Genomic DNA, 15,706 nt, shown 5'->3' with positions numbered 1-15,706 from the left:
CCTCTATCTCCTCTGCTCAGTACATGCACATGGTTACTCGACATCACAATATGGTCTTCTGGGCATTTCCATCAAATCAAATGTTATAGGTCACATACACATATTTAGCAGATGTTATTGCGGGTGTAGTGAAATGCTTGTGTTCCTAGCTCCAACGGTGCAGTAATATCTAACTATACACACATCTAAAAAGACACTGTATATGTGTTAGTGTTGCTAATATAACCGTTGAAGTGAAATCCAAATGATTTTCTCAGCCTTTACGTACAATGTGTTGTGTCGCAGAGGAAAAAAACATTCCCACCACATCAGTGCTTCTCAGAGGAGTCCTGTATCCTGACAGAAAATAGGGCACTTTCATATTTATTTAAGTACTGGGCTCAGATCCAGAGGAGTCCTTGGGAAGAAACAGAGCGGGCAGGAGAGGAGGAAGCGGGTTGGAGCCACAGTAGCTCTGAGGTTTCACCAGCACTGCCTCTGAGCACACAAACACACACAGCCAAGGGCACACTGTCATTCAACACGCACAGCAGAAATAACCAATATGGATAGGGTGTGTGTAACCGCCTGTGTGTGCGCGCGTAACACTATCTGGGTGTGTAATAAAAATAGCCGTGAATGCAATGACACAAGTTGTGCGTTTGACAGATAGATGGGATATCTACATGAGGGTTGTGCGTTTGACAGATAGATGGGATATCTACATGAGGGTTGTGCGTTTGACAGATAGATGGGATATCTACATGAGGGTTGTGCAGCGGTACCAACTGGGATATGTCCCAATGTCTTCAATGTTACAATAATAAAACAGAACATCTGGTGGTGAAAAACTAAACCTCAAATCAGGAACGCCATGGAACAGACATACACTACCATTCCTCGACTACTTCATGCATCTGTGACAGACGGACATGGAGGGACACCTCAGCAATTATCCAGCAGTGGAGAAATGACACAGGATGTTTTTAAATCAACACTTCCTCCGTGTGGAGTGACAATGAACTACAGGGACCTCAAAGCTCCACAGGCATTCAGGCTGCTAGGCTAGTATTAGTCATCAAAAGGTCATCCTTCATTTAGTAGTAATACTGAGAAATGTATAGTAACATTACACCATTGATGCTTTAGCTCCACTGCATTTCCACTGGGACAAGATGCACAAGAACAAAACAGACAACAAGTGATTTGATTGACTTTATTTGTAAAGGCACCAAAAGTACTTCCTTACTGCAGAACATTTCATTTATTTATAGTAAATGTTTATTTTTATATTTCACCATTTCTTTAAATGAAGCTATAATTACATGACACAAATTGTTTTGTTTTTTTGGGGCCAAAGTATGAACTTCAGTATTTTTTCATTATACACAAAATATGTATTCAAAAAATGACCTATACAAAGCTTAAAATGCTTACAATGCTTCACGCTATGGGGCAACGGGTAAAGGGCAAACAGTGGGTCAGGGGTTAAAGAGGGACAGGTATAGATCAAAGTACTGCAGTTCCTCTAGTGTCACATCAGTACTGTAGGACAGAGCACAGGAATCATCCAGGACAGACACAGAAGATGCAGCCATATACCTGGGGTGTCCAATCAAAAACGCATATTTTGACCATTTGGCAAAACAATGTTACTCATCTAAGAAAACCAATGGTCCAAACCTCATATCTCTATCATAATCCATTCAAAAGTTATTGGAGTGTGTACCCTTGTAGGATGGCCAGAATTAGGGTGATTAAATCAATGGAAGCCAGAGAAAAAACAGGGTCAAAAATCTGGAGAATTGCATTGTGTCAGCTGGATTCTGTGCAAGAATTAAGGCTACTGGTTACCTGACAGGCCCACTTTCCCGTTGAACTCATCTTCCTTCTCGAAGCCGCAGGACATAAATTAGAGGTAATATGGATATCGATTTGAGACATGATGTAGTACTTTCTTATTTTAGTACACGGTTTTCATATTAATTCAAAATTCCTATTCCTTTTTGAAGATTCTTCACAAAAACAAGCGTTATCTCCAAAATGTCAACAGAGCAATGAGTGTATTTTCAAAGCTTTTTACATTTAATACAGCTCATGCCAATTTAGCTTCATGCGACCAGCAGAAACTTTGAAGACGACCACAAAATGTCAAATCCTCAAAAGTTGTTATGCGAAACCTGCACCGCTATGTCAACAGAACTCAGTGCTTATTACCGGATGCATTAGGTTACAAAATCAGACTTTTGGGATATAATATTAATGATATGTTAGAGAGACCCCACTGATCCATTCAGAACATGAAGAATCTTATTTGTCTTGGTAAAATGTATTTTAGAACATAAGTGAAATGATCACCAAAGCGCGTTTTCACCCACTCTGAGCAGAGTGGGTGGACACCCTACATATACACATAAAGCTTTAGATGTATAACTGTATACATAGACTGGCCCTCCACTACTAAACAAATACATCGTTAATTTAGCGGAATCTCTAAAAGCCTTTTACTCTCATTCTATTTCATAGCGATAATATTCAAACAAAAGTGTATTGATCACAGAAAATGTGGACCAAACTTTAAAACATTTCTTCGCTAATAGAAAGGAATACAGTTCCCCAAGAGACATGCGTTTGTGTGCATCTACCCACACGCATTGCATATCACTACTGTTTATGTCGATAAGAGTACGGTGTGCTGTTCACAAGCAGTATTAGACTTAAAACAAAAGCCACATGTCAATCCCAGGTTCACCACTGACTGACCAAAGTTCAAATCTATATTACAGAGGTTTATGAATGCATTCACATACGGCTATGAAATCAGAGTTTTCTTGTGACGCTTTATCTAAGACATTTACACAGATCTCTACACCCTCACAGTGTAACCCACCATCAAACAGAGGATGTCTATTAATATAAGGGGAATACAAAAAACATACAATACATCACACGCTGTATAACAAGCTGGGTTCAAAACAATGGTCAGACAATAACACCAATCCCTTCCCAGTCATACAGTAAAACCAGCAGTCAGCTTCACATCTTCTATCCCATTCTCCATAGCTCTGAAGATGCCTCGACCTTCAATCTTTACTTCTAGCCTACAGCGGCACTTACAGGTCCAGCTAATAATCGCACACTTTCTCCAACAGGCTGAGAGAAACATGTTGGGGTTTGTAGAAAATATATATATATATTTTTTTTTTTTACGTAAATGCACACCAAAATGATGGCGATTTGTGCTTTATCTACTCAAATGACTGATCAAAAACTTTCATTTAAAACTATTCATTGGCCATGGACAATGCATCCACATTTGTGAGTGCTGTATATGTATTCTATACGAGAGCTAAATCATGCATCATTTCTTCTTACACAGAGACTCATCTTTTGAGTGAAAAGATAGTGGGCGCAGTGGACATTTTGTTCTATGCCGCTGCCTAACATGAGACCGAGATGTCAACCTGTTTCCTAGAATAGACCAGAGATCCCTGTTCAAAAGAGGTGACTCAGTGGATGTCAGAGCTGCTTTCTAAAAGACTTACTGCTTTCTAGTGTTGAAGAGGCAACGGGCACTCTCCTACTGCATCACCACCAGGGAGAGAAAAGATCTGAATAAGTTTTCTATCTCGCACAATGCTAATCATCGCTGCGATCTGTACATTCAGACTGTTATGATAGTATTGATAGCATGCCTTTCATGGAAGCGGTCTAAAGTAGCTCAGTGGGTTAGACAGGGCTCTCTGGGGACTGGAGTTACCAAGTTACACGCTTCACCAAGAACACTGACATCTTTCAACTACTCTCCTTAACCTGGGGAGGAATCCTAACCTGAAAATCAAAGTGAGGCCAACAAATTTTCAGAACATTTTCTCACTGATATCAATGCAGGATTTTGACGTTAGGATTCAGACATTCACAGACAGTTTTTGCTGTTGCTTGTCTAAAAGTGTGTTTATGAAAACAGTATTGTGAGAGTTACCCCACATCAACCAACCGAATCAAGTTGACACAACAGAGGCTAGAGATCTGGGTGACGCAAGCCTGTCTGTTGGATCTCTTCTGGTTTGTTATTCCACTTATACTATGTGACATTCAGGCTCCCAGATGGGCCTTGGTAAAAGAGAGAGGAAGGAGACGCTCAGCCAGGGTGGCGTAAAAACACAGATCCATTTACCACTGGGCCATAAAGGGAGCAGAATGAGGGAAAAACAAATGAGCAAAAAGACAAGTCAAGATCAAATCACAAAAATAAAACACAAAATAAAAAGATATATACATGAAAGAAATGATAGTAAAAAAATCGATACTGTACACAAATTGGAGCAGTTGGAATGACGGCATCAGATAGGCCGTAGAATTCTAAGTGGGAGGACTAAAGGGAGGGATGGGGTAGAGGAGAGGGACTGTCATGGATAGATAGATATACAGGACCACAGCCCTCTGATGCAGCGGTAGTTAATATGCGGTGGAGGGCAGGAGGGAGCTTTAGTCGGACTTGTCCCCGTCCTCCTCACGGTGGCTGTCAGCTCCCTCGCGAGAAGCCTTCTCCTCCTTTGCCAGCTGGGCCTGCGAGGCCAGGATGGAGGAGAGGGAGAAGAGGCCTGAAGAGGAGGTGACGGCCGGCAGGGTTGACTGACTCAGGCCCAGGGGCATAGGGGTCATGGGCAGGGCCAGACCCTGGAGCTGGGACAGCTGGTGAGCCTGGAGCTGCTGCTGTGGACAACACACACACAGCTCAAACACAGGGGAGACAGAGATGGGTACATATGGCTCTCACACATGCACACACACATATATTGGCAGCCTTGCACTTTTCTTAAAAGACCTACCTATTTCTTTGAAAATAAGTTATTGGATTTTCAACATCGCAGAACCATACATTATTTTGTAAACTTAAGTTGACAATTTGAAATGAAAAAAATGAAGACAAATGGCATGGATAAACGTATTGGCACCCTGGAGCTAATATTTCACTGCACAGCCTTTGGCCAAGATAACTCCCAACAAATGCTTATTGTAGCCACCAATGAGCTTGCTGCAACTTTTATTGGAAATTTAGCCCACTTTTCTACAGCAAACTTGTCCAAGTGCTGTTTCTAGCTCTTGCCATAGGTTATGGATGTGGTTCAGATCTGGACTCTTCACTGGCCACTCCAGAACAGTCCAGCGCTTCTTCTTGAACCATTCCAGGGTGCTTTTGATGTGTGTTTGGGGTCGTTGTCCTGCTGGATGACCAACAACCTTTAACAGTCACAGTTTATAACACTGGACTCCAAAAAACCTTGATAATATACTGATTTCACGAGGTCCTGCACAAATCCAGGACCAGGGAAAGCAAAGCAACCCCACAGTACTATCAAACCTCCCCATGTTTGATTGTAGGGCGAGTGATCTTGTCTTTGAATGCTTCATTTGGTCGTTGGTGCCAATCATTTTGTCAATGCCGTTAGTCTTTATTTGCTAAATTAAAATGTTAAACTTAAGTTTACAAAAAAAACTACAAAAAAGTGTACAAACTGTGCACATCCATTCCACAACTGGTTCTTCACAAAGAACTTTTTATCATCATCAATATCATCATCATGTAAAGCACCAAACATAAAGCTCCATTAAAAGCCAGAGCATCAGATGCATCATCATAATGAAGGATTGATAATGATGAGTGTCAGACCCATAGAGGACATCCTGGAGGGAGCAGCCTACCCGGATGATGGAGTTCATCTCTGGAGGGGTGACCTGCTTGGCCCTCTCGATGGCCCCCAGGACCTGCTGCTGGTGCTGGGACACACACACACAGAGAGGGGGGTTAGATGGCTCAATACTACCAACACTGACCCTGTGCTCCTCACCCATTCAATTATTAAGTCACTAACACAAGGCTGGGCTTTGATGGAGAATCAATGATCCACTCCCATGTTGTAATGGGTCCTCTCGTCATGGACACAAATTAGCATATCTTATCTGGATCACAGCAGAGCGCTCTGGCCCCTTTCATTACAGGGCTCGCAATGATGAATGGAGATATATATGGGGGAGAGGAGTCCAATAAGAATGATCTCATTCCAGGCTGCAGGGCACCGCGTGGGGTAAGGGGTCAGGGGTTAGAGGGTGTTCTTACCTCCTGGGACAGATAGGGGAGGACTTGGGCACAGATCCCGTTCAATCTCTTCACAATCTCAGCCTGAGGAGATAAAACACATCAGCACTTAGCTTCATTTAACACCACCACAGTCTCACATCAACATACACCCCACCCTCCCAAAGGGCACTTCACAAGCACACACATATATTACTTTACGTTCCAGCAGTAATTATCATAACAAACTTCAATATGCAAAGCAGTGTTAATTGTGTTACTTTCTAATTCAGTGTGATATCTGAGAAGACACTCATTTACGATGCACCGCCATTCCAGACGAAACACCACACTTATCACTCCATCATCATGCACACTGACATCGCGCTCTCCTCTTAAAATGCATTTTGTGCCTCTTTCTATATGTGAGGAAGAATATGATGCACACACAGGAAAGTAAGAGGAAATGCCAAATGTTCTGTCAGGTGGGAGAACAATTCATTCAAGCTAACCGGAGAGGGGGTCTTGCAACTGGCAGGGATGGGATTTTGTTTTTAAAGTGGAGGGAGACAAAGAAGAAACAATAACCCCTTTTCAATATATCCCCAGCACACGCTGACTAAACTGTCTACAGCTCCTCAGCTGGAGAGAAGAGAAAGCTTGGGGAGGAGAAAGAGAACGAAAGAAAGAAAATGAGAACGAAAGAAAGGGAGAAAGAAAAAGATAGAAATGGAGAAAGAGAAAAATTGAGAGAAGACGGTGAGAGAGAAAGAGCAGGCTGAACACAAAACACAGACGTGAATTCTCCTCGACATTCAGTTCTACACATCCCCTTCAATTTCAACCCTCTAATGCTGCCGCAGTTCATCTGCACCCAGTCACACACACACACACACACACAAAGGCACACAAAGCATGCACACACACGCGCTAACATAATTGGGGATCCACACACAGCCCCCCCGATTTTGTAAATATTTCATCCCCGCCCAATAAAGGAATAGGGGTGATGAATTGTACTCATGAGGAAGAGGGCTGTGTGTGTATGAGCGTGTGTGTTCTCGAGCGTGTGTGCACGACTAGATTTTTCACTGCGTGTTCTTTGCTGCCGGTGTGGCTGTCAGGGAGGAGCCGTCAATCTTTTAGCGCACCAGACAAGGTCACAGATAAGGCCGGGTCCACAGAGGCCCATCGCTCTCCCCCAGTAGCCGGCCCATAAATTACCACCCCCCCCCCCCCCGATCTATAGGCACCGGATTAGCCCCTTAGACAGCAGTATGCTACTCTTCACTGACCATGTAGTAATATACAGAGACTAGAGCTTTACAATGCGCAGTACTGTACTGCTCCTTCCTTTAGAACAATCCCTCTGAATAGGGATGTTTTCTCAGCGATGCCAGAGAGAGATGTTTCACTGTCTGTCTACAGGGGGCATGATGATAAGAACCGATTCCCATCTCCGACAGCACCGCTGAAGGAGGGTTTCCTATTAACGTAGACAGAGAGAGACTTACCTGCTTGTGCATTTCGATGTTCAGCCCATAGGACATCTCATAGTACTGTAAAGCAGAAGGAAGATGAGGCGTTGTTATACAGTATAATAACAGAAACAGGGAAACTCCATCATGTCCTGTAAAGTGTAGACAGACTGTCTAGCAATATGCATTTCCTTCTGTCCCACAGAGCCATCTACAGGAGACATCCCCTGGTTGTCATGCATCATGTCAATACTGTTACACCAGGTAAAACCCTTCACACACACACACACCCAGTTGTCCTCCTGTGTCGCTGTGAGACGGAAAGAGATGGTGTGTGTGTGTGTGTGTTTGGTGTTAATGAGCAGGCCAGTGGCTCAGCATTAGCCCTGTTAAATCACCAGCTCTGTCTGTGAGGGCACAGGCTCCAGCGTTCAAAAACACACGTGCGCGCGACGGGGAGTGCAGGCTGACCAGCCCAAACTGCACATCCCTAAAGCAATTATAGTGCTGGGGAAATGGAGGTGCTGGCGATAGCAGCCGGCGATGCAGGGGAACCCGATAGGCAATTAAGGGAGGGTGGACCAGGCTGGGGCTACACACACACACTGATCCGCTGATGGATACGAGTGCAGCGCTGCACAGATTAGATGAGATTAAGCCAGTCAATGGATCAATTAGAGACAGAATCAGACAGCTACACGGACCTTGCCAGAGACAATGAGATTAGCTAGAGGTGGAGAGTATGTGTTGGGGGGAAGAGAGAGACGATGACAACACCAGAGACAAAAGGACCACAGATGAGACTAGAGGAGGAATCATAAGAGGGAGGAGAGACAGAAAGACTGAGAACAATGACATGGAAAAAAGAGAGAGAGAGAGAGAGAGAGAGAGATGGGCACAGGGCTACAGAGAGGAAGGGGTGGGAGAATATATACAGGAGACAAAGGTAAAAGAGCAAGATGGTATTTTCAATATTGCTGTATGTTGTAGTTGCTAGACTGAAATGGTGCCAAATTAAATTTGTTGTAAAAAAATGTCCTAGAATAAAAGGTGAAAATATGTTTTGTTGACATATTGTTGCAGTGTTAAACATCCCCCTGCCTGTAGAGGTGGTGGTAGGTGGTATGAATGCAGTGTTTCCCCTATATTCATTTAGCAGCGGTGCCCCAAATATACACTGATCAAAAATTAAAAACGCAACAGTTCATATAAAGAAATCAGTAAACTGAAATAGGCCCTAATCATTTCACATGACTAGGAATATAGATATGCATCTGTATCCCAGCACGACACATCTCCTTCACATAGAGATGATCAGACTGTTGATTGTGGCCTGTGGAATGTTGTCCCAATCCTCTTCAATGGCTGTGTGAAGTTGCTGGATATTGGCGGAAACACTGTCGTACGTGTAGATCCAGAGCATCCCAAACATGCTCAATGGGTGACATGTCTGGTGAGTATGCAGGTCATGGAAGAACTGGGACATTTCCAGCTTCCAGGAATTGTGTACAGATCCTTGCAACAGAGGGCCGTGCATTATCATGCTGAAACATGAGGCGATGGCAGCAGATGAATGGCACGACTATTGGCCTCAGTTACTCGTCAAGGTAACTGTGCATTCAAATTGCCATCGATAAAATGCAAGTGTGTTCATTGTCCTTAGCTTATGCCTGCCCATAACATAACCCCACCACCACCATGGGGCACTCTGTTCACAACGTTGACATCAGCAAACCGCTTGTCCACATGAGGACATACACACCATCTGCCATCAGCCCAGTACAGTTGAAACCGGGATTCATCCATGAAGAGCACACTTTTCCAGCAGTCTGCAGTCAGGTCAAGACTCTGGTGAGGATGACAAGCACTCAGATGAGCTTCCCTGAGACAAAAAAAAAAAACAATTTGCAGAGGGATGCACCTGATTGGCAATGATGTTCAGATATCCTGTGGCTAGGGCTGGGCGATATGGCCAAAATCTCATATCGGTCATTTCATATCCCGATAACGATACATAACACGATATACATATTTTCTGTCAATTCAATGAATAAATAATTTATATAAAATGACCACATCCGCTGCCATCACCTCATATTTCTTATTACATTTTGATTATACTCAACAAATAAAAGGTATTTGCATTTGGTACATTGGGTCGAGTGTTAGCACCAACTCACGAATCGCCCGTTTCTCGACCGTGTAAATTGGGGCCATGTCTTTGCAGATGTAAGTTGTAACCGCAGCTGTTATCTCCTTCCATCTTCGTGATTCTTTGCCATATGGTGTGCCGCGGGCAAAAGCCTCTTGCAACGTCTGAGTCGGGGGTTTGTTTTGACCACTCAACTGTACTTTTTTGGGTCTCATCCGTAGACTCTCTCCGTACTGTTTCACATGATTCATGCGGAGGTGGTAAGAGGTTAGTTGTGTTTGAGCCTGTTGTCGGGACCGGCCTGCAGCATATTTTGCAGAGGACGGTTTTCTGGTCCGTGTCAGACTTTTCATACCCAAACCACGTCCATGCGACCGAAGTAGCCCCTCTTTTAGGTACGAGCTCCGTGTCTCCGTGCTCTGTGTCACGTTCACTCTCCTCTATGTTTGTTTGTGTGGCAAATTTCCTTCCACACCGCACATGTGTGAAAAACGCAAAGCGACGTCCAATTGACGAAAAATATTGCTGTAAAGAGTGCGATTTGCGACACAACGAAATAAACGATAGAGCATAATATGAAACGATATATCGTGTGACGATAGAATAACGTCTATATCGTCATATCGCCCAGCCCTACCTGTGGCATTCAAACATTGCTCAAGACTACCAATGAGTGCCATGAAAACACACCCCACACCACCACCAACAGCCTGTAATGTCAACACATGGCATAATGGATGCATGTACAGTATTCATGTGGTTTTCTCCATACCCTAATCCTCCAATCAGCTTGAAAGAGCAGGAACCCGGGACTCATCAGACCAGGCAATGTTTTCCAATTCTCCAGTGTTTTCGTTCCTTAGCCCACTGGAACCGCAGTTTCTTGTTTTTTTGCTGAAAATAGTTGAACGCTGAGGTCGTCGGCTGCCATACCCCATTTGTGTCAAGGTATGACGAGTTGTGCATTGTTTTATGGGTCTTTGGGCACCAATGTTGTACTGGACTGTCAGTTGACTAACTGTAGCCCATCCGTTGCTCTGCACAATTCGTGTCAGCCTCCGTTGTCCTCTTTCACCAATTACCTGTTTTCGACCACTGGCTGGATGTCCTTTGGAGGGTGGACCATTCTTGATACACACAGGAAACCGTGGAACGTGAAAAACCCAGCAGCGCTGCAGTTCTTCACACACTCAAACCGGTGCGCCCGGCACCTACTACTATACCCCATTCAAAGGCACTTAATTAAACCTTTTGTCATGCCCATTCACCATCTGAATGGCACCCATACACACACCTATGTCTCAATTGTCTCAAGGCTTAACAATCCTTCTTTAACCTGTCTCCTCCCCTTAATCTACACTGATTGAAGTGATATGATGACATCAATAAGGGGTCATAGCTTTCACCTGGATTCACCTGGTCAGTCTACATCATGGAAAGAACAGTTCCTAATATTTTGTACTCAGTGTATATGTACCAAACAGACCTAGCAGTCGCACACATGAGCGCACAGCCACCGCTTGCTCCTCATCTCCCTACAGTGCATCAGTTATATTTCAGATGGTGTCAACATCATTACATTGTAATGCATTTGAGTATAATGTCCTTTTAAAAAGTGACATTGACAGAGCAGGGTCACTCACACAGTAGCACACACACAGGCTGACACAGGCAAACACAGACACACAAAAAAAACCTCACCATGATATAATGACGTTGCATCTCAGACTTCTCACTGGCCAGCTTGTCACACTCCAGCTTCAAACTGCAAAGAGATCAAAATAGAAAATCTTTAGGCTCCAGGAAGCATCACTCATACCTCTTCAGGAAGACAGGAAATGAATTCATCCTTCCCTCATCGGATCTAACAAGGTGTCAATCCACCAAAAGAGAAAAAAGCCTCCCAAATAAACCCTAATAAAATACCCATATTCACACCCAGAGTGATTTAAATGTCCTGCCTATAAAAAGCGGACGGTTGGTGGATGTGGATGACGTGGATGTGCAGCTCTGCTCTGTGATGCGTCGCAGACAGCCATTAGCTGTAATCATGTCACAGCGCTCGCTGCAAGAGTTACAGGAGGTGACAGGACAAAGGAGGCCAAGTCTCTACTGTCACACCACTTATCACAAGCTTTCATATTGGAATGGCGTTGGTGTTGACATCCCCCTCTGTAGAGCGTTCCAGTGCATCAACATTAACCAGGAGGGAGCAGTTCTGAATATCAGACCAGGGTTTATAATGGTGTGTTTACGTTAAGATTGTTTTTGGGATCTAGATCTGTGCCGTCCGCGTCACTGTGAATGAAGACTCAAATTAGGCAGAGCGTTAGCTGTGGTGAATCCTCATCATTGTTCCCAACTGGGAAAATGCTGCTCATAGCCACCGCTGATTCTGTCACTGACATGGAAAAATAGTTGATGCAAATGGGATCACATCAGTGGCGCCGTTAACTCAGCCCAAAGTGAAAAGGTTAAAGGATTCTTTATTTATTTTTTCACAACCAAATCTCTATTTCTGATGTATATGCCATGTTATAGATGGGTCCAGACACCTTTGTGATTTCACTTGTTTTTGATAAACATAAGTTTATACTATAAGGACAAACCCGCTCTATACTTCTGCATAGGGGACTAGAAGATTAGGGATGAGATTCACAATGACAATACACAGAGCTTTGCAGTTTTTGAAAAGGAGGCATTTGTGTTTGTTCATGTCTTTTCAGGGCCCTCATACTGCACAACTCGAGAATGAGGAAGTGATTCGTTGTTTGGGGTAAGTCTACCAAAAACAAGTGAAATCACCAAAAAAACAGGTGTCTGGACCCTTCTATAACATGCCATTTACATCTAAAATTTAGTTCTTTTTACAAACAAATATTTTCCTTTAAAGAATAAACCTCATTACAATTCAACAGCAGTCCTCAGATTCTCTGACCAAACAAGTGCTCAGGGGGGCGCATTTCATTCAGACAGCTCCCTCTCTCCCTCCATCCGTCCGTCTCTACTCCTCTTTCGCCTGCAGCCTTCACTTAGCCAAATCGCTTTTTCCTCCTAAAAAAATAATATCTGCAGCAGCGCGTGCGCAAACACAGGGGTTGGTTGTCATGACGACCAGCCTCCCCTGCTGCCACCCTACCTGAGAGCGGATTGTGATTGTCTTTGTGCGCATGTGATTGGTGGAGGTGGCCCGGGGGCTCGGAGAGACACTCTCAAACGACACTTTGATGGAGTTTTATTGCCGCTCCTTCCGCCTCTAAATCGCTCCTGCTGTCATCTTTATTTTGATTTATGTATTCCCTGATCTATTTATGCATGTGGGGGGGGGGGGGGGCACGACAGTTACAATGCTCACTACTGTGCTCAGGAGACCACCTGCAGAACATTTCCCTAAAAGGGCTGAACGCAGCGTTCTACAAAGCCTCGTCTATGGCTCCTCAGCTCAAATCATTAGGCAGCGTGTATGCAAGCTCTGAATACGGCGTAGAGAAAAGGTATTCTTTCAACTGCTTCTGAAGGGGGTTAAACGGTGGGGCGGTGGGTTGTCTGGGGAATTACACACCAAAGCCCAGGCTCTGAGGTGTTCCTACTACACTAGGAATGGACTGATGATCAGAGACAGAAATTTCACACAATGAACAAACATGCAGGCTTTTATCTGCTTCTCCTCTGATGAAGCTCAATAGAACAGGGAGGAAAGAAAACCTCAGCCAATACACTTCCTAGTTCCTATACCACAGGTAAATAGACGGAGGGAATCAGAGGCAGTTGTAGCCCTGCTGCTTCAAAGGCTTGAAATCCATAAAGTGGAAACCTTCCTTGGGTAACATGAGATCCACGAACTCCACACATTTAGTCATGAATCAAACAGAGCAATACACTGTACTCTCGTATATCTCAATCCAGGTAAAAAATAAATGACCTTGTACCATCTAGCAATTGCCAATCTTGTTAGGTTGTGGTTATAGCAGGACATCAATAACAGTAATTTCTATTACATGAAAGAGAACAAAGTTCTAGACTAGGGTTCTAAATAGAATTGACACACACATCCATTGGTCTGCTCTTAAAACATATGCCCTATTTTCATGTCTTCTCCTCCGGAACAACAGCACACTCCTAGAATACGTATTCTTTCAACTGCTTCCATCTGCCTCTGAAGGGGGTTAAACGGTGGGGTGAAATAAAATGTATTAGTCTTGCTGTGATTTATTTGATATTCTAGTCATGTAGGTTATTCCAGTGGGCTTTTGCACAGAACTATGTGCAGCAGTGTACTCTAGTACTGCACACTGTATACTTACGCAACATAACTCATAGCAGAATATAATTCAAGTGTTCTAATCTGTACACTCACCTACAAAGATATGGTTATGCTCAGAGTATTCGCAAATGGCAGACAGGTTTAGTATCTTAACCCCTAGTTCCTCAGATAAGCCTTGGTTGAAGGGTTTGTGTGAGAAACAGTGCTAAATGGATACCTGTGGTATTGTGCTTGGAGGAACTGGAACTCGTCCTTGATTCGGTCACACGAATCGGAGGTTGTGAATTTCAGCTGCTGCGATGAAGCCTGCAAGACGGACAGACAAACACCATCAAAACACGTCAGTGAAATACAACTAGTCTGGCCTGGTTCACACTAGGGTCGTTCCATCTCAAAAAGCACATGGGGATTGACAGAAACCATCTAAGATGATCGTTTCTGTAGTTACTGTTGAAACATTTCGGAGAAATTAAGTCAATTGATTGCACCCAAATGTACCATTTTAAATTGTAGGATTCAGATACAGTACCTTCAGAAAGCATTCACACGCCTTGACTTTTTCCACATTTTGTGTTACAGCCAGACTTTAAAATGGATTAAATTGAGATTGTGTCACTTGCCCCATAATGTCAGTGTATTTATGTAGACATTTTTACCAATGAATAAAAAATGAAAAGCTGATATGTCTTGAGTCAATAAGTATTCAACACATTTGTTATGGCAAGCATAAGTAAAAATGTTGCATGGACTGAGTGTGCAATAATACAGTGCCTTCAGAAAGTATTCACACCCTCAACATTTTTCCTCCAAAAATTGTGTTACAAAGTGCGATTAAAATGGATTTAAATTGTCAATGACCCTACACAAAATACTTGAACGCCAAAGTGGAAGAAACATTTTTTTTTTTTTAAATTGATGGAAAATAAAATAAATATATCTTGAATAGATAAGTAGTCACACCCATAATTCAATACATGTTAGAACCACCTTTGGCAATGATTAGAGCTGTGAGTCTTTCTGGGTAAGTCTAAGAGCTTTGCACACATAGATTGTACAATATTTGCATATTCATTATTTAAAAAAATGAAACTGTCAAGTTGGATGTTGACCATTGCTAAACAGCCATTTTCAAGCCTTGCTATAGATTTAAGCCAATTTAGGTCAAACTGTAACTAGGCCACTCAGGAACATTCAATGTCTTGGTAAGCATCTCCAGTGTATATTTGGCCTTGTGTTTTAGGTAATCGTACTGCTGAAAGGTGAATTTGTCTCCCAGTGTCTGTTGGAAAGCAGATAACCAGGTTTTCCCTCTAGGATTTTGTGCTTGGCTCCGTTGTTTCTTTTAATCCTAATAAACGTCCTAGTCCTTGCCAATGACAAGCATCCCCTTAACCTTAACATGATGCAGCCACCACCAGGCTTGAAAATATGAAGAGTGGTTCTCAGTGATGTGTTGGATTTGCCCCAAACATAATGCTTTGTATTCAGAACAAAAAGTTAATTTCTTTGCCACATTTTTGGCAGTATTACTTTAGTGCCTGATTGCAAACAGGATGCATGTTTAGGAATATTTTTTTTTGTACAGGCTTCATGCTTTTCATTCTGTAATTTTGGTTAGTATTGTGGAGTAACTACAATGTTGTTGATCCATCCTCAGTTTTCTCCTATTTATTTATTTAACCTTTATTTTACTAGGCAAGTCAGTTAAGAACAAATTCTTATTTACAATGACAGCCTAGGTACAGTAGGTTAAC

At 43.0% G+C, this 15,706-nt stretch overlaps 1 protein-coding gene across 2 annotated transcripts in view; it reads right to left on the bottom strand.

Annotated features, from left to right (window-relative positions):
* Positions 1 to 1,181: 1,181 nt before the first annotated feature.
* Positions 1,182 to 15,706, bottom strand: part of tle5 (TLE family member 5, transcriptional modulator) — a 43,045-nt gene continuing 28,520 nt past the window's right edge. The window contains exons 2-7 of one of the 2 annotated variants that reach the window (XM_029751276.1): positions 14,170 to 14,258; positions 11,390 to 11,453; positions 7,573 to 7,617; positions 6,101 to 6,163; positions 5,686 to 5,760; positions 1,182 to 4,695 (exon numbers count right to left, since the gene is read on the bottom strand). In XM_029751276.1, the coding sequence (XP_029607136.1) occupies positions 4,468 to 4,695; positions 5,686 to 5,760; positions 6,101 to 6,163; positions 7,573 to 7,617; positions 11,390 to 11,453; positions 14,170 to 14,258 (564 nt within the window). In that variant the 3' untranslated portion in view covers positions 1,182 to 4,467. The remainder of the gene's footprint in view (positions 4,696 to 5,685; positions 5,761 to 6,100; positions 6,164 to 7,572; positions 7,618 to 11,389; positions 11,454 to 14,169; positions 14,259 to 15,706) is intronic. The other variant, XM_029751277.1, reaches the window with a different exon arrangement.

This window comes from Salmo trutta, chromosome 4 (genome assembly GCF_901001165.1).
Source record: "Salmo trutta chromosome 4, fSalTru1.1, whole genome shotgun sequence".
NCBI classification, from domain to species: Eukaryota; Metazoa; Chordata; class Actinopteri; order Salmoniformes; family Salmonidae; genus Salmo; species Salmo trutta.
This window is presented reverse-complemented; position numbering and strand designations above follow the sequence as displayed.